General features: G+C 41.0%; 1 protein-coding gene across 4 annotated transcripts; it reads right to left on the bottom strand.

The window, feature by feature from the left end:
* Window positions 1-122: 122 nt before the first annotated feature.
* LOC310633043 (MLX-interacting protein-like) lies at window positions 123-18398 on the bottom strand. 4 transcript variants are annotated; one of them, XR_014490966.1, is made up of 18 exons: window positions 17707-18398; window positions 14868-14974; window positions 14467-14549; window positions 14155-14244; window positions 13403-13444; window positions 13083-13236; window positions 11360-11455; window positions 9179-9216; window positions 7418-7850; window positions 5334-5377; window positions 5038-5143; window positions 4829-4905; window positions 4243-4362; window positions 4015-4142; window positions 3790-3913; window positions 3514-3643; window positions 2503-2779; window positions 123-400 (listed from the first exon to the last, which is right to left on the bottom strand). XR_014490966.1 is itself a non-coding variant. In XM_083350636.1 (17 exons), exons 1-17 carry the CDS (start codon window positions 18057-18059, stop codon window positions 2661-2663), a joined length of 2244 nt encoding a protein of 747 aa, XP_083206762.1. In that variant the 5' UTR covers window positions 18060-18398; the 3' UTR covers window positions 123-2660. The 4 variants fall into 4 exon arrangements, 2 of the variants coding, with proteins under 2 accessions (XP_083206762.1, XP_083206763.1); XM_083350636.1 differs by having other exon boundaries at window positions 123-2779; XR_014490967.1 differs by lacking the exon at window positions 3790-3913 and having other exon boundaries at window positions 123-2779.
* Between the last annotated feature and the right edge of the window lie 751 nt (window positions 18399-19149).

Here is a 19149-nt window from a genome sequence, read left to right as displayed (position 1 = left end):
TTCCTGGGACTGAGGAGGGGAAACAACAATTTCAACCTTCCACAAATATTACAATGAACTGGATAGAATTTCAGCACACCAAAGCTTTGGGGGAATGTTAAATACTGAATACACAAGAGCATACTGCCTGTACCATGAGCTATCAAACAACAGCACTTAATCTGTATCTGCAGAAGCACCAATGGACTGATACGTTATAATCAACTTGATTAAAGTAATAGATAGGCCAATGGAAGGCATACCTGATAAGATAAATGGGAACAGGAGCTGAAAATTACAGAAACTATGTTTGATAAAATCATGATAAGACAGTCCTTTAAAACCTGTAACGTAAGTGATAATTTAAAAGTGCCTTTAATTATGTATAACAATGTGATGCTGATCGTGTAGGTGTCTATATCTATATAGAAATAATAATAGTGAAATATGAGGAAAATAACAAAAGGGAAAAGGAAAAACTAAAAATACAAGTTCAGCATAAAAAAACCCCCACAAGTTGCATCTGAGATGATAGCCTCTGAAATTACGAAATAAATTGTAATCACAAGACATCTGTAGTGGTTCATTAAAACTGAAGAAATTTTCAACTAGGGAAATCCCAAGTGACTGGGGAAAAATAAAACCTTGTTAGTATTTGTAGCCAAGGTAGGCAACAATTTACCTGCCTGCCTATCTTATCATTTGGCAAGAGTTCAAAAGTGGTTTGCCACTTCCAGCTCCTTAGGGCTGAGAGAGAGTGTGGACTGGCCCAAGGACAGCCAATTGGTTTCAGACTTAGTGCAGAATTAGCCTGACAGTCTTTTGGCTGTCCACCAACTGGCTTTTGGTGGTATCTTAGATTCCTCCTCCAAACATGAATAGAGGAGGACACAAAGGGGCTACAGATCATATGACAACATGTATTAAAAAACAAGGGGTATTTCAGTTCGTAATGAATTTTGCATATTTCCGCTTCCACAAAAATGTTGGACAATGGAATGTTATATTTTCACTAAATCTCTAAATCAACGGCTGTCTTTTTAAAATCAGGTTTCACTTATTTTAGACCTGAGCATCACTTTGAGATGGTGGTAGATGTCCTAAAGTCTATAAGCACCATATTGCCAATCCCTACATCATATAATTATGAAATAGATACGGTCAATTTATTGTTCAGTTTTCACTTTTTATCAGTATCAGCTTAAAGGCAAGAACAATTATAAGGACATAAGGCTAATTTGCATGCTATCAGATAGAATAGATACCAACAGAATCTGACTACTTTGCTATGCAATGTCCCGATGTTTACTCTTTACAATGTCTTTATACTTTATACCAAGATGTAACTCCTTTAATCAAATGAGTATATTCCTTAATGGCAGTTGTCTCCCATTTGATAATTTCACATAGAGGCAGCAGCACTGTGAAAAGTTGTCCCTGGTAACGGATTCGGTATGCCACTATCTTTGAGTACATTTATTACTGAAACATTTCTATAAAAAAGCTGTGCTACAAGAAAAGTATTTTAGAAAAAGTTCCCTACACTTCCTGGGCATTTGAATTATTGTATGGAAAGCATTAATTGTAGTATGTAAAATAATTAGGCAATAGTTGTATTCTTAGAACTAAGCAAAACTTTCCTTTGAACAGAGGGCACAGGATTGCACTGAAAATAACTCTGCTCCATCGATTGCTTTATAAGAACCTGCTCGTGTTCTTCAGAGGTTAGATATTTAGTTTTTATCCAAATATCAAGATAACGATCTTTGGAGGTAGACAACCCCAAAGTAAACATCGTTGCTGGAAATCAGGTTCCACCCTCCTGAAGAAATTCAGGGCATGTCCAGAAAACGGGTAGCTCTGCATAAAATCTCTGATCAGGAATGAAAGAAGTAAATTAGGCAAAGTGTGTGTCAGCAACCATCCATGTGAATGAAGCCTGCAATCAGCCTGTAAGACACCCAGTTTTTCAAGGCACGAGCAGACCGGCAAGCAGGACGGGCAGTCCACGAGTTATGACCAACATTTCTATTGCTAAGTGAGACAATTGTTAATTGAGTTTTGCCCCTTTTATGACCTTTCTTGGCAGAGCTGAATGAATCACTGCAGTTGTTAAATTAGTAACACAGCTGTTCAGTGACGATGACTTCCCCACTGACTTTGCTTGTCAGGTTGAAAAAAGGTAACCATATGACCCTGGGACACTGCAACCGTCATAAATACGAGTCAGCTGCCAAGTGGCCGAATGTTGATCGTGTGACCATTGGGCTGCTGCAATGGTCATGTGAAAAACTATCATCGTAACTTTGGTCATTAAACAGATGGCTGTAAGTCAAGGACTACCTGTAATCAGGGACTGCCAGCCATAAGCTTTCACATTTTGTGAGAAACTGAATCATGCTAAGTATCTCTACTGCCCCCTGGTGGGAAAACTGTGGAAATGGAGACCCACACTCTTCTCAGTTCTATAAAAATCTTGAAAGCCATGCCTGATGACTCCTTTCTACAATTTTAACTCCATACATTGTCCAGTTCCCTCTACCCTTCCACTGTTCTGCCATGATGACCAGCACCAAAGGTGGTCCCCAGAGATTCCCTGCTGTGGAATAGCACCAATATTGTTACAATGTCCTTAATTCATGATGAAGGGATTTCCTGAGTTAGGAAGCCAGATCTTCATCCTAGTTGTTGCTCTTGCTCTGTGGAGAAGATACTGCCCGTAGAGCTTGTCCAGGCAGATGGTTTGGCTGAGTCAATATTGATGTGATTTTGCTCAGCTGCAGAAGAGAGCCAGAGATAGCTACAAAAAGAAAAAAATAAACAAAAAACCCCAAAGTATTAATAAGAAATTAAGTTAGATGCCTTTTCCTAATCCCTAGAAATGTGGTCCTTGCGACTGAGATGGAACAAAAGCCATAAGTATATACGCTTTCCTTGCATAGCCATTATCTTGTGATGATTCTTGCCTTTCCTCTGCTCCAAATCTAGACATGGTTGTGCAGTTTTCATTCTCCTATTTTACACTTACATTCTGAGCTTCACATTATTCTAGCAAAATCACAATAGGCAAGTTATAGGATTAAGATAAATCTTCCAATTCCTCCTTTCATTTTTCTCATGTCATACTAAGAATTTAAAAAACGTACATGGCTGCCTATCTCACATAATGACCCAAGGTGGTTCATAACAACCAATTAAAAACAAACAAATGGCTGAAATAAAAGCAGAACAATCTTCACACTAGGGGCCAGAACAACCAAATATTTGGCCGCCTGACTCAACCCCACCCTAGCCCAATGCTTGAAAGAGCTGCATCTTCATAGTCTTCTGAAGGCTAAAAGGGCAGGGGTAAGCACTTAAGATGCTATGTTTATTTCATGCTCTGAAGCAAAGGTACTCAAAGTCCCATCTTTGATCAAGACCCAGATAGGACCCTGGAGTATTTTCCTAGGTACTCATTTGAAAAAAAATCTGCATGGAGTCTTCAGCTTTCCTCACAATTCTAATTCGTCCTACCAAAGTGTCAAACCATACCAGGGCGCAAGATGGGTAATGTGCAGTGCTGCTCCAACCAGTTCATCACCGATTGGCAGAAATCCTTGATGCTGCCCGTGTTCACCATTCTGGTATAGCTCTCAAACAGTGGTTTAATTATAACACTGAACTGAAAGTTGAAAAGAGTTAAGGATTCATTATAATCAACTTTTCTCATTTTTAACTGTTGCTGAGACAAATACATCAGATTTTATGCCCCCAATTTGTTCTTTTGCAGTAACCAAATAAACCCCTTTGTTAGTTCCTAATGGATACAATCCAAAAACGCCAGTCCTCTAATGTGCGCTGACGTACATATTCTTCATAGAGTTCAGAAGCCTGATTTGATTGTGGTGGTAATACGGGAGCTCCATTAGGTGGAAGTTGGCGCTGGAATTTACTGCAGAAAAAAAGAAAAGAAAAAGTACAACTCAACAATATAAATTTCCTTTACTCAGATCAAGTGACAGATCAACCATTCAAGTCTACTATTCAACTTACTCAATGGCAGTGCTCAACTCTTCAATTTCTCCACGCAGTCTTTCTACCATTTCCTGATTCTGTCGGCGCTCTTGCTGCAGCCTTCCTACATATGCTACACTTTTCTGCAAGAGCAGCGCTTTGCTGAGCTGAACAGAACAAGGGAAGAAAATTCCAAGAGGATCACAGGAGAAATGGGAAAGACAAAATAAATACTAACCTTCTTTCTTACAGGGAAAAGATATGTACCTTAGTGCTGGTTTGTTGATCAGATCCTGACAGTACTAGACTGGCAAGAGTGTTAAAGCCTGAGCTAATGATCATACGACGGGCACAGTCAGCAGAAGTAAAACTTGATCGGCAGCTTCCCTGCAAGGGACAATTAAAGGTAAAGGTAAAGGTTCCCCCCGCACGTGCGTGCTAGTCGTGCTAGTCGTGCGTAGTCGTGCTAGTCGTTTCCGACTCTAGGGGCCGGTACTCATCTCCATTTCAAAGCCGAAGAGCCAGCACTTGTCCAAGGGACAAGGGACAATTACATTCTGACAATTCTCAGCTTTGCAGTTCATTCAGTTGGGATACACAAGATAAACCTGCAGAAGACACGTGGCATGGGAGGGTGGGATATGTGGGTGGAATCAGGTGAGATTAATATATTTATTTAGCCAAAAAGATGACTCTGAATTTAAGACAATTATCTTCACCCCAAGTGATTATAAAGATAAGTAATAATATTGCCACTTCCACTATCATATTCTGATTCTGATACTCTTCAGATTTAAAAACCAACTTAGGAGAAATATGATCTCCTTTTCATATACAATAGCGATCTTCTTACCTGAACAGGATTATGTTTGTATTTTTCCTGGTGACTACACAGATTCTTCTCCTTGGCTATCTTCTGGGTTGAGGAATCTGGAACATTTCCCAAAATATAGGGGTAAATGGACTTATATCCCATTTTCATCAAAATAGAATACGTAAGACTAAAGAAGAGGAATAGATGAGACAGAATATGTGAAATGACTCCAAGCCTAGCATGTTTACCAGTATCAAGCAAGGCAGCAGCTGAGACAGGCACTGGTGAAGGCTCCTTTGTAATGGAGACTGACCTCAGTAGGACATCAGCTGAGAGGTGTGAGTTGCCACAAATCTGTGGGAGATGATAAAAAAAGAGTTATCTGATAGGGGTCAAAAGAAATTATGAAGAATAAATTGTGCATATCAATTCTAAGACGACATAAATAAGGCTATTTATCGAAAGGCCTCCAGCACAGAAGGTGGCGAAATCAGAGCTGCTCATCTTACCCTTTTCAGAAGATGATAAAAGAGAACATCCTTACCTGAGCAGATTTTGTAACTGGAGTGAGGGTCAGTGGGACAGGACCTAGAAATGAAAGAAAGACGGGTTTTTCCCCCCATTTCTGTTTCCAGTCTCTATGGATCCCCAGTCATTAGAAATCTTGGCTGGCTAATAAGCCCTACCAGGAAAAGAACACTGAATTCTCCAGTAAACTACATTGGTCAGCCAATCTTCTCAAGTAAATCCCACTTACCTTATCTAGAAATTAAAGCCACCAGCTGCTACTTAAAATGATGGGCATCACACTCAGAATGGCAACTAATACCAAAAATCCAAGTGAACCAGGCCACGTCACAACCATTGTCTAAAATGTTGGTTTGTATTACTCAGCTTGAAAACTATTCCTCAGAGTCTATTCATAGCTGTACATTTTAATAGCTGCAGAGTAGAAAAAGGAGTTCCAGAGTTAAATTTTTGCCCTTGTTATTTTTTTTATTAGAATATGCACACTGGATATGAGTATAAGCTTTGCATTTCAATTAGCACACTTCAATATTACTTCAATTTGGGAATTAAGGAAATCTTTCAAAAAAAGTGATTAGGTAGATCTCAAAATTTGTAAATGGACTTGAAATGGTTCAGTCTGTTTCATGCAAAAATAAATTGGAAAAATATAACCAAAAAAAGCAAGTGTTGGACAGCCTAAAGCTGTCATGCTTTTGCATAAGTAACTTCTAAAACTGTAATAGAAAACAATCTGCTATTTCCTTTATGCATACAAATTTATATGTAGACCGTGTTCTCAAATTTACATTTAAACTAAAATAGAAAAATCGATAAAGAGCTCTTCACCCCCATTATTTATGACTACAGACTAAAATCCTAAATCTACTGAAGCCTCTGCTCCCTGAGCTACAGATTATTACATAATTTTATAGTGGTGCAAATACAAAAAACCATTTGTATACTTCTAAAGCTCTTGTGTCTGTAACATTTAACTGGATGAAATTGTGCATCACAGGGCAAAACCTTTTCAATCAAGGTAACTCAAAAAGAGCTAGCAAAGAACGCCTTCAAAATCTGGAACCCATGATCCCGTGAAATTGAACTTTGGCAAATTTTATAAAACATGTCATAAAAATTATTATAAAATAGTAGTAGTTTATGATAGGGGTCCCCAATCCCCGGTCCATGGACCATGGACCAGTACCGGGCTGTAGCATGCCAGCAACCGGTCCACCCGAACAAGCAAAGCCCCATCCATGGGATGCAGGCAGCACACAAAACCACACACTCTCCGGTCCGTGGAAAAACCTTTCTCCACAGAACCGGTCCCTGATGCCCAAAAGGTTGGGGACCTCTGATTTATGACAAATTACAAAATATCATAAAAACATTTCATGTGGTCAACTGCACAGGAAATGTTCGATTGTGCTATACAGTTCAACATGGGCTACTTGTGGGGTAGATGCATCTCTGAATATCTCCCTGAATTTCTAAGAACTTTTCCAGCACATTAGAAACTCTGCCATTGTTGAAAGCATTGATGAATCCGATCAGGAAATATTTCTGAAAGAATGAGAGCAATGGGTTGTCTAGAATTCTATAAATGTATGTTTCATTTTCCTTTTGTTTGAATTAATCAATAGGAACAAAACTAACTTCTACAGTTATGAAAATGAGGTACACCAAAAATTTATAGCCAGAAAGACCTTTAAAAATGTAAACCTTTTTCAAGCTTCACCGACGTTAGCAAAGATGAAGACGTTCAACTGATGATAGTCTGAAAAATCAAATGTCTACCCAGGAGTGTTCACGTGTGTCAAAAAAAGTAAGATGGCAACTGTGTCCCTGTGATCCTGCTACTATTTTACATGCACTGCACCTTGACCTGTTTAAAAAGGGATCGGGCACCAACTGAATGGTTGTGGCCAGAATTTTTTTTTTTGCTGTTTCCCCCCCACCCCCTAAATACCCGGTGACTGCTGTAAAACTAACTAAGGTAAGTGCACAATCCCCAGTACTACCGGTACTTAAAATCCAAAAAGCAGAAGTCCAAAGAAAGCATAACTACTCCTCAGCCTCATTTCTCCTCTCTATGGAACCCAGTTTAGCAATACGTACCAGCTGTAGGTAGTGGAGTGAAGGAAGGCTGGGGTGTTGCTGGCTGATGATGAGCAAGAGAAGGGGCTGGAGCAATCCACTGAAGCTGCCTGACCCCCCCACCCTTGGTTGAGGAACCAGAGTTTGGCATAACAAAAGGTCCCCCAGAAGGGGATGGCAAGGTCTTCTCCAGTCCAGTGTTACTAACGACAGAAAAGACAAATGTGGTTTGTGGCTGTAGATGCAAGATAGGAGGGGCAGGTGGAGGGCTGATCCTTGGCGGAGAGGTGGGGAAGAATGGCAAGAAGATCTGCTGTCCAGTCAGAGGTGTAGGCAGCTCTACATCCAGAAGTGGGTCTCCCAATGGTGGGAGCTCCTTAGCGTGAGGGGCAACAGAAGGCAAATCGGGGGCGGCAGGGTGTAAGGCAGTAGCGTCTGGCAGAGGTGCAGGAACCTAGGAAAGGTTAAGGAAATGTCAGCTCTTATACAGAAACTTTTTAAATTCTGTCAGCACTTTCTTTATTACATAAGGAAGGGTGGGAGGGAAAGATAAATTACAGGTAGATCTTGCTTAATGACCACTCAAATTAGCAATGGCCTTGGAAAAGGTGCTTTACAGCTTGTAAAGCACTTCTGAACACACACACCCCGTGGTCATGTGATGACATTCTGGATGCTTGGCAACGTATTCTTACTTATCGCTGGTCACCCAGTGTCCTGCAATCAGAAAATCAATGGGAAAGCCAACAGGGAACGTTGCAAGCTGCTGTTGCCACCTGCTGAGAGGACTTAAGTGAGATGTCACATGATTGCTTCGCTCAGTGAACGTGATCCCAATATTCCCAACTGTTAAGCCATCTCCAAAGGGAGAGGCAGGGAGACGGCATTTTAATATGTAAAAGATCCCTGCTTCTCAGAGCTTGTGTGTGGATTTTAATATGCTAAAATCTTTTGTTTCCCTGCCTCTCTCTTAGGAGATCATTTATGATTGCAACTGGGAGTATTGGGATCATGGTCATTGAGTGAAGCAGTCACATGACATCTCATTTAATGATCTCTTTGCTCAATGTCTGAGCTGCCATTCCCAATTGTGCTCATTAAGCAAGGACTGCCTGTAATTTCTGATTCAAATTTGTAAACAGGCACAGCACACTTTTTGTAGTAAATGTAGTAGCTATAAAAGTAGCTATATTGAGCCTTGGTGGAGCAGTGGGCTAATGCCTCCTTAAGTAACACCAGCTGCCTGCAATTAGTGCAGGTTCGCATCCCACCAGGCTCAAGGTTGACTCAGCCTTCCATCCTTCCGAGGTAGGTAAAATGAGGACCCAGATTGTTGGGGGCAATAAGCTGACTTTGTAATAATGCCGCTTGGGGTGTGTGGAAAACCCTAATAAGCAGGCATATACATAGAATGAAGGCTACTGCTAAGCTTGTAAGCCGCCCTGAGTCTTCGGAGAAGGGCGGGATATAAATGGAATTAAAATAAATAAAATAAATAAATAATAAAAATAATAATAAATTATATAGTTCTTTATGTATGGTTTAGTCTACCTTATACAGGAATATAATAGAGAAATATAATCCAGAAAATCAAGTAATGGGTTGAAACAGTTATGTGAGTTTTGGGCTGGGCTGGGCTATACTTTTCAAAGTGCGGTTTTCACTCCCTGTAACATAAGTGTCCTCTAACAGAAAATAATAATCCTTCCCACTTTATGCATATGGAACCAAGTGCTACTGTAGCTACTGTAATAAATGACTGAATATACTCCTTCTCCTTACCTGGAATACAGGCTGAGGACGACAAGAAGTAATAAATTCTGTGAAAAGAAAGAATTAGGGTAAATAACTTGGAGGAGTCAATGAGTAACAAAAATGAGGATTGGCTGATAAGCTCAATCAATTAAGCAAATAACCATTAGGATTTTTTCTCGGTTAGTGATATTTTAAAAAATCATAGACAGGAAGACAATATGGGGTTGCAACCTGAGGAAAGATAAAACAACTTATAAATTTTGCCAGGCTATATCACATAATAGTTGTCATGCATAGAGAGAAATTAAATAATTGTGTGTGTGTGTGTGTGTGTGTGTGTGTGTGTGTGTCCCTACACACATATGCAGGGACTAGAGAGATTGTAGAATGCAAGCTGTCATATATCTACACATTAATCTTCATCCAAGTATATCCATAGTAAATATATTAACATTAGTCACAATCTTTAAATTTTAATAGGAAGAATGGACCAATTTTCATAACTGGAATATCGTATCGTGATCTGACTCTTTCTAAATTTCCATAAAGTAGACAATAGTGATTTGCATTAGATTTTAAATTACTAGCAATAGATTCTAAATTGTAGATGGAAACAACTCTGTTCAGATTACCCTTTCTGATACTGTTTGTTGAAATAGATAAAATGTAAAGTCAATCTCATGTTGAGCTTGATTCCTGATGACTACACAGACAGGTCTATCTTGTTTGCTTGGTAGCAATATGGAAATGGTTTCCAGGATGTTTTTCAACCTTCCAGCCTAGTCTGCAGCTCCAATATTCCCTGGTGGTCTCCTATCCAGGTACCAACCAAAGAGCCAGGACAGAAATGGAGGAAGAAGCATGAATGTCTACAGATCATGAATGATGAAAGGAGATGATGGCCAGGCAGCCTTTCAAATAGTCTTGACAAAGGTAAGGAAACAAGTGAAAGAAAAAGACAGACAGAAGGGAAGACCAATTTAGGCTCCAGGACCATAGTAGTGGAATACTGTATAGCACATTCACCAGAGAAACAGTGGTGATCAATGGTTAGTACAAGATGGAGCATGTACATTAACTAAATCAAAAGCTGTCATCCAGGGTTCAACTCATGAATATTGTGTGCTTCTTTGTGTTTTTTCACTTTTCAGTCTGAGTTGACTAATTGAATTAATTCCTCTATTGAGTTATTAATCCTGCTATGAAAACCCATTTGCAGAAACAGATGGATCAAGTGGGATTAGATTCGAGTGCTACAATATAAAATATAATCATCTGAGATTCGGACTAGACATTGGTGCTGTTTTCTAGCACAACCCTTTCAATTTCTATTCTTCCTGGTTTCCTCTTAACCCAGGGGTAGGCAACTTTTATGACTCGTGGACTTCAACTCCCAGAATTCCTAAGCCAGCTGGCTCAGGAATTCTGGGACTTGCAAGTCCACGAGTCATAAAAGAGCCAAGGTTGCTTACCCCTGGCCTAACCAACCAATCAATAAACTGATTTTCCTCCACCTTTTATTTTTATTTATTCTGCAAAACACAGTGTTTTTGTCAAGTCTCTTGATCCTTCAGCCTTGAGCATAGATGTTACATTAAAAGAGAACATCAGCACTTATGAGAGTGAAATCACTACCACTATATAGGATGCTGAAAAAGGTTTATTTTCATTTACTCACTTACAGTAACGGATTGGCATACTTGCAGACTTGTAGAATCTTAGCAGGAGAGAGGATTTTGCCCGAGCAAAACTCTGCTCTTACTTCTTGTGACTTAGGCTATCTGTGTTCACTAGCTATACCTCTGAGCCAATGTACAGTAATCAATGCCTCTAATACTATTTACTGTTGAGGTCAGAAACCAACCTTTCATAATCTGGGGATTAATTTGAGGCTTTTGAAAATAAGTCAGTAATCTCATTTTCTCCCAAAGCATGAGATTTAGATACTTTGCATTTTGAGATTGTAAAAACATTTCCCCACTGAAATATACATTAAATAATGGAAACAGATCTAGGGAATCCAGCAACAAATTGCCATGCTGTACACTTTCTGGAATACATATGTGAAACTTTTAAAAACATAGCCTTGAACTGACCCTAGGAAACTATGCAAAGCTCATTTTAAAAATATACATATTTTGTCTATAGGATGCTCCACCAGATCACATAATTCAACTTAGTTATATAAAATTGAGGAATTTCTGTTACCCTGAATAGGATCCAAAGTGTTTACAAATTCTTCTCCAAAATTGGGGTGAAGTTGGGTCAGAGTAGGCTGGATCATGTCAGCATTACCCTGGTGAGCTGAAGGCATAAAATAAGGAGTGTTACAATTCACTATTCATTTTAGTTATTTATTAAACTAATTTATATCACCACCGAACTCACAACATGGTGACGCTGGGCAGCTTAGAGCATTAAAAATCCACAATGTAAAACTCTTAAAACGCCAGCTTCTCTGCCACGGCAACAACCAATACAATTACTCTAGCCTCTTGACAATCCATACAATTAGTCTAGTCACTGGCCACTCCATAGCAGTCTGGGGGCCCCAGGCTCCCGGACAGAACCTTGTCTTCAGGGTCTTCCAGAAAGGTGAGAGGACTATTTTATCTCTGGGGGAAATGACATTCCATAGAGAGGGGGCCGCCACCGAGGCAAACATTTTTCTTGGTTCCACCAGACGTACCTCCCTAATTAATAGATGGGACCTGCAACATACCCTGCTTCCTGTTCTGGTAGACCAGGCAGATATAACTGGGGAGATGCAGTCTTTCAAATCAACTGGCCCCAAGCTCTGTATGGCTTTAAAGGTTATAAGCAGCAACTGGAATTCAACCCAGAAGCAAATTGGCAACCAATGCAGATCCTATAAGAGCTGCTACATTTTGAACCAATTGAAGCTTCTGGATACTCTTCAAGAGCGGCCCTATGTAGACTGCGTTACAATAGTCCAAACAGGGCCTGGGTGACTCTGTGAAGGGCATGTTGGTTCCGGAATGGGCTTAACTGGTGCACAAGGAGCAGGCTCTCCTGGCCACTACTGCCACCTCCTCAAGCAGGGGTCGCTAGTCCAGGAGCACTCCAGATTATGCACCAGGTCTTTCTGGGGCAGAGCCGACTCCATTCTTGACCACAGATGATAATTCTCCAAAGCCCAAGGAGCCCCAAACCCAAAGCCACTCCATCTTGCCAAGCTTCAATTTTGCCCTGTTGTTCCCCATCCCTACCTCAACAGCCTCCAGGGACCAGGAAAGGGCCGTTGCAGCATATAACTCAACGAAAGCAGAGATGTACAACTGAGTATTATCATTTTGATATCTTTCCCTTGGTAATGGATGATTTCCCTCAATGGTTTCATGAAAATGTTAAACAGGAGCAGAGAGAGCACTGATCTTTGCAGGACCTTTGCAAAGCTGGGGCTAAGGATTGGACCTCCTGCTCTCAATCAACAGCAACTGAAAATGACCTGGGAAAAAGGAAGTGAACCCAGACAACACAATGCCCCCTACTCCCAACCTCTGAAGCCATTCCAGAAGAATATCATGGTCGATGATAAAGAAAGCCACTTAGAGATCACGTAGAACAGGGATGGAAGTACTACCCTCATCCTGCTCTCACCAGATAACCAATGACATTTGTGCCCCGTATCTGGGCCTGAATCCTTATTGAAGAGGATCCAGATATTGCTTCATGCTGGATCCTCTGGAGGCGCCACTTGATCACCCTCTTAACAACTTTCCCCCAAAAGGGAAGGCTGGAGACAAGACAAAAATGTATAGCTAAATTTACAACTTTTATAGCTACACAGTCTTTACAAGTCAGCAACTAAGTCCTATACGGAAGCCCTTGGAAAGCTCTCTGCACTTGGGCATAAGGAAAAAGTTTCACTACAAAACCATTGCATAAAGGGCGTAAAGTGACTTCTCACCAAGACCACGTAAGTTGGGACCACCATAAGGGTTGCGGCTGGAGACCATGGTGTCCAGAAGTACATCCAGATCGTGTAAGGGATCAAGCTCCATAGGACCTGCACTTGCTGTTTCATTGTTGAATTCTACCTCCGAAATTGCATCAGACACCTCCTGCACAAAATAGGGGGGGAGGGGGAAACCCATATGTTCCAGCAAAGGATTGGGGAAGTGGAAGCCTGGAATGCTCAATGGTTGTTATTGTAAGTATTCCAGTTTCAGACTCTGCCACAGGGAGAAGGGAATAGGGACAGGGAACCTTTGAATATTAAAATAGCACCTGACTGGGATCACAGATTGGTTTGTCAAACTTCTTCTGCTCCTAAAACAAAAAGACAGGATGGTTTGGATTAGAACACATTCCTGAGATATTCGCTAGCAGAGGACATTTTAATTTATTCATTAAAAGAAACACAAAGCATTAGAGAACCTTATAAGCAACTGTAAATATTAATGATTATTGTGTATCTTATACAAATGGCAAAAAGTCAAAAAGTACGAATTACTACAGGTGGAGACTAAGAGTCTTTCGTCTCAGGTACCTGACAGACTCAGATAAAAGATAAAAGAGCCCCTCTCTGACGAAGATGGAGAGTTTAGAAATATGAAATATAAATAAAAATAAAAGGATAATCATCTGGTAAATCTAACGCTAGGTCCCATGATTGGGAACTGCAGTAACAAACTTTCTCAGTTATGAAAGGCTACTAAAAATCCTAGCCAAACACACTATACAAAATGCTTATAAATGTTGGTGAAAATGTGCAGAAATTCTGTAGAGGCACTTGCATACAGCCCTTTTGTCCTCATCATGTTTTAAATCTTGTACATGCAAGCTAAATATGCACAGAGGGTTAAATTGTTTTAGGATAGAATTAGTCTCGTCTGCCACAGCAACAACACAGAGGACAGCAAGATAAAGAATATCATCTGGAGATGGAAGATTTCAATATAGTACTATATCCCCGCTATTTTATCACACTAATATTATGTGTTATCCAAAAGGCTTTACTTGCTTGAGAAGAAACTTACCAGAATATGGGAGAATGTCCTCCATTTATGATATTCCCTAATAACAACCCCAACCTGGCGTTTCCAATACTTTCCTTCCATGATGACAGCCTAACAAATAAATAAAGTTATAGAAGTTAAATAAAAATAAAAGTAATGTAATAGAATCTGGTATTTATGGAACAGAATATTTATAGTTCAGTGTTGGAGTGTAGGGTCCCTATTGCTCTCTGAGGTTGGTGATTTTCTTGCAGATGTTCCATTACCAAACTAGGTAACATCATCATTGTACTGATTAGTTTGATATCTCTGTGCCATAAAAGCCTTGCTCACCTCAGGCTTGCGGTGCTGCTCTATGTCACTACACTCTAGGGGAGTCACAAAACTGCACACAGGATTCTGCCTCTTCTCCACATCTGTGCACAAAATGAAACAGAAACAGAACTCTGAATGCAATTGCCACTTCAAAGGCAGACAAATGTACTTTTTGACTGACTGACTGATTGAGAGGTACCGCAAACTGTACATTCACAAACAGGAAGACAATGTTCATGGGCTTCACAACCAGACAGAACAGACTATGTGATGTTCAGCAGTACATGCTATTACTTGCAGCTCACAATAGTGCACAGAAAATAGACTTTCACTACAGAATTCATCAAGAACATGGACTCCTTACAGAAAGAAGATGCTTTGGGAATAAACTTCTGAATTTACTCTGTTCCAGTACTTACACTGTAGATACCATGCCCTCCAAATAGCATTATTGAGCCGAATCTTGTCACGCTGCAGCAATTTCAGCCCCTTGAAAGTTTTCCATTTGGGAGATACGATTTTTCCACTAAAAAAAAATCCAATGAAACTTCAGTAACATCTGGTATATCTGGATTAAGGAAACACTAAATAAGTCAAGCCAAAAATGATTAAGAGAGCAAAATGAACAGGAATACTAGCTCAAAGACTTGACAATATAGCTACAAATATACATGGTGCCAATAAAAGGAGAAAATAAAAGAATTCAAAATAGAGTAATAAAATAAATGCAATTATTTATCTTTTTCAAAGACTGGCTAATGTGCAAGGTTTCTTTGAAACCTAGTATCTGGTCTCTGGTTTCCCTTCCCCATTAGATTTTAGGGCAAACTTAAGGAGATGGATGAACAGGTGCACAACAGCAGATTAATTCATGCAGAAAATATCCAGACAATTAACTATAAGTAACTATGCTGGTCTGAAGATCAGCTTTGTGACTATTGAATTAATCTTAAAACAATATATCATACACTTTTTTAAGCAAAATGCATAATACATTTTAGCCACTCTGTAAAATACCATATAGCTAATATAATAATTTGTATATGTGTTTACCTATATCCTACCTTAGCTAACTGCTATTGTAGAATTCAAGTTGTAACGTGGTGAGTAATGGATAAGTGTGTGTGTTTGTGTACACACACACACACACACACACACACACATACATATATATGAGGACATTCAAAACAAATGGAATGATTTGTGATGTGTCATCAATATTTCCAAATGAAAAAAAGTATTTATTTCCAATAGAAATAAATCTTAAAAGAATAATATGTTGAAAACTTTTAGCAGTCGTGTACTGTAGATTACATTCTAACTATTTAATCTCACTAATATAATTGTGCCACTCAAAAAAAATTATTGCTGGAAGTAATTAAAGGTCAATTTCCCCCCCAAGTACTGAACATGAAGCTAGTGGTCTGAATACCATTGATCAAGAGCAACACAATTTGATATCCTCTCTTTATGAGTCATGTGATTGAACATAAACAAGCAATGTGAAGATTCATGTGCCCAGTGCAATGTACCCTGACCAAAACCACTTTAAGTCTGGCATTTACTGAATAACTGTTCCGAAATCAAAGGACAGATTGCTGTCTTGAGTATTTCCAAATTGAGTTTATAGATGCTTCTAGCCAAAGGTCTAAAATTGGTAATCCAAAGATATGTGATACTAACAGAAGTGTATTTTTGTTTTTCAACATTTTTGGGATAGCAAGAAAAGTATGAAATATCAGGGAGACAGAAGAGATTTAAAAGTGGAAGAGGCTATTACTTCTCCTTTCTTCATAAAGCATTATGAAAGAGACAAAAATGAATGCAGAATGGAAGCCTTGTGCCAAAGCATTCAGAATTCCTTTTGTCCTTCGTCCCCCAACAATTCTTTGGACCAAGTCTAATCTAAGAATGGAGAACTCGGGTCTAAGGCTCAGCTGGCAGATTAATCACAAGAGCTTTCCAATAAATAACACTCTGTTACAAAGGGCAATTATAAAAGATACTTTGTCAACTGGATATATTGGCTACATATTACCAGTTTTATCCAGCAAGCTCAGGCACATAACAAATCAAGCTTACAACGAAGCTGACTGACTGATAAACAAGTTTCTTCATTTAAACATATACATACTTTTTGCCACGAAGTTTAATTCAAATGGCAGGTTAGAAAACCACTCTTCTACTTCTCATGATTTTTGAGGCAATCCAGAACAGGTGGCACCTTTGCTCTAACTCTTAAAATTGCTTCTAAGAGCAATTTTATTTCTACTTGTGAAATGTCTGTGCTTTCTTCTGAAGTACTCTACTAGGCTCATATGGGATATTAACAGAGACTTCTGAGCCTCCCTATTTGTGGGCAGGTTCTAGTATGAGGAAGAAACAATGGAAAAAGTCTCATTTGAATTCAGGGTTTTAATTGAACATTGGCCAATGGGCCAGGCCCATGGTTAATTAGTCTAAGGCAGGGGTGTCAAACTCAATTTCACTGATGGCTGCATCAGCATTGCGGTTGCCCTCAGGGGGCCGGGTGGGTGTGGCCTACAGGGTGGGCGTGGCCTACAGGGTGGGCGTGGCTAGAGTGCGTATGGCCTACTGGGTGGGCATGGCCAGCTCTACATCATTCGCATCAAGGGTGCCTATGGGGGCCTGGGCAGGAGTGGGACAGATCTGAGGGTCTCTGGCAGAAGGAGGGTCTCTGGGCCAGGGCCAAGGCAGTGGGGGCCGTTCCCTCACTGTTTCCAGGATGGCTTCGCGGGCCGCATGAAACCACTTCACGGGCCAGATCCGGCCCCCGGGCCTTGTGTTTGACATGTCTGATCTAGGAGATACATATGTGTGTGTGTGAATTTATATGTTCTTATTGCCTTCCTCTCCTATAAGAAGGATAATTGCCAGTTTCAAGTACCGTTCATAGAATTATTTTACTGCAGTGCTTTAAAATGAAAGTGCCTCTTTAAAAATGAATCTACTTAAGAATAGAGCATAAAGCAAAACATGTTCTCATAACTGTCTTTCAAATCCGGCCCCCAGGCCTTGTGTTTGACATGTCTGGAATAAGGCAACTCGGAAGGAAGGTACGTTGTCAAATACAACTTCAAAAGCTCTCGGAAGATTTGAGATCTTGATTTCGGCAGCTCTGCGGCAATCCACATCGGTCGGGCCAGTCTTCTCGGCACTTTCCCTCCTGGGTGTCTTTTATAGCCAGGAGCCACCGAGCGGGGCCCGCCTCCCTTCGTCTCACCGGGCCCTCCTCACCTGTAGGCCAGGGTCATGCACTCGAACAGCTTGGTGAGGGAGGCGTCGATATTGAGCGCGCCGCTGCTGCGCGGCCCGTAGCGGTAGATCTGACAGGTGCCTTCGTTCACCGTCTCGAAGTCGTAGGGAGCCCTCAAACCGGGCTGGGCCGCCCCTTCGCCTTTCCCCGCCCGCTGCTTCCCGGGTCCTCCGACTCGCTCGGCCGCGCAGCTTTGCAGGCCTAAGCCTAAGCGAACGGCTCGCTCGGCCGAGCTGATGGCCTCTTCGGAACCGACCTCCGGATCGGGGTCCGACTCGGCGTGGGGTTCCGAGACCATGAAGTGGCCACTGTGGATTATTTGGGAACGGGACATGGCTGCTGCTCCGGCTGCGCTCTTCTCCCTTGGCCGGCTCCGCCGAGAACATCGCTAGCCAGCCCAGAGTAACGCTACCGTCACCATGGCAACAAAGGAAACTCTCTCGCACCCCCACCCCCCGAATTGGAACGGGGTAACTTCGGCTGCCAGATCGCAGGGGGGAATGAAAGGAGAGGGGGGGCCCTACCGAGGGATCGCCCGAAGTCGGGCCCTACCGCAGCCTCCCATAGCAACAAGGGTCTTCTGCGCATGCGTCCCTCGGTCGCAGAGCATGACGGTTATTGTAGTTGTTTCAACTTTCCTCCAGAGGGCATACCTCGCGTTGGGGCGGCGGGATCAAGCCACAGCTTTAAACTTTTAAAATGTTTATTAAACTTGTCATGCCTCATTTTTTTTTAAAAAAAAATCTCTGCATTTTTAAGAGGGTTTAACGATGCAAGGCTTGTACCCGAAATTAATAAAACACAGCCAGCTGGATAACTTTGAGCCAGTCAGTTCCAGACTAATCCACCTCACAGGGCTGTTGTAGAGAAAATAGGTGTATTAAGTATGTTAACTGCCTAAATTCACACAAACAGACTACTGCGTCTAGGCCAGGGGTAGGCAACCTCGGCTCTTTTATGACTCGTGGACTTCAACTCCCAGAATTCCTGAGCCAGCCATGCTGGCTCAGGAATTCTGGGAGTTGAAGTCCACGAGTCATAAAAGAGCCGAGGTTGCCTACCCCTGGTCTAGGCAAACAGATAATTGAAATGACCTGAATGATATTTGACATATAAATGACATCTTTCTCCTGTCCTGGCCATTTTTTACAGAAGCATGATTTGAGAACCTTTTAAACTAACAACATCACTGTCTGGTTTGGTGGCAGCAATGCCTCAGACAGAAGGTCCATACAGAAAGTGATAAGGACAGCCGAGATCATAGGAAGCTCTCTCCCTGGTATTCAGGATGTTGCTTATAAGCGCTATGTGCTTAGAGCTCGAAGCATTCCTCACACCCACTTCACGTCTGTTTTTGTTGCTCCCCTCTGGGAGGAGGTTTCTAAGTATTTCCAGCAGGACTACTAGATTTTGTAACAGCTTTG

The sequence above is a fragment of the Vipera ursinii genome, assembly GCF_947247035.1.
Source record: "Vipera ursinii genome assembly, chromosome: 1".
NCBI classification, from domain to species: Eukaryota; Metazoa; Chordata; class Lepidosauria; order Squamata; family Viperidae; genus Vipera; species Vipera ursinii.
This window is presented reverse-complemented; position numbering and strand designations above follow the sequence as displayed.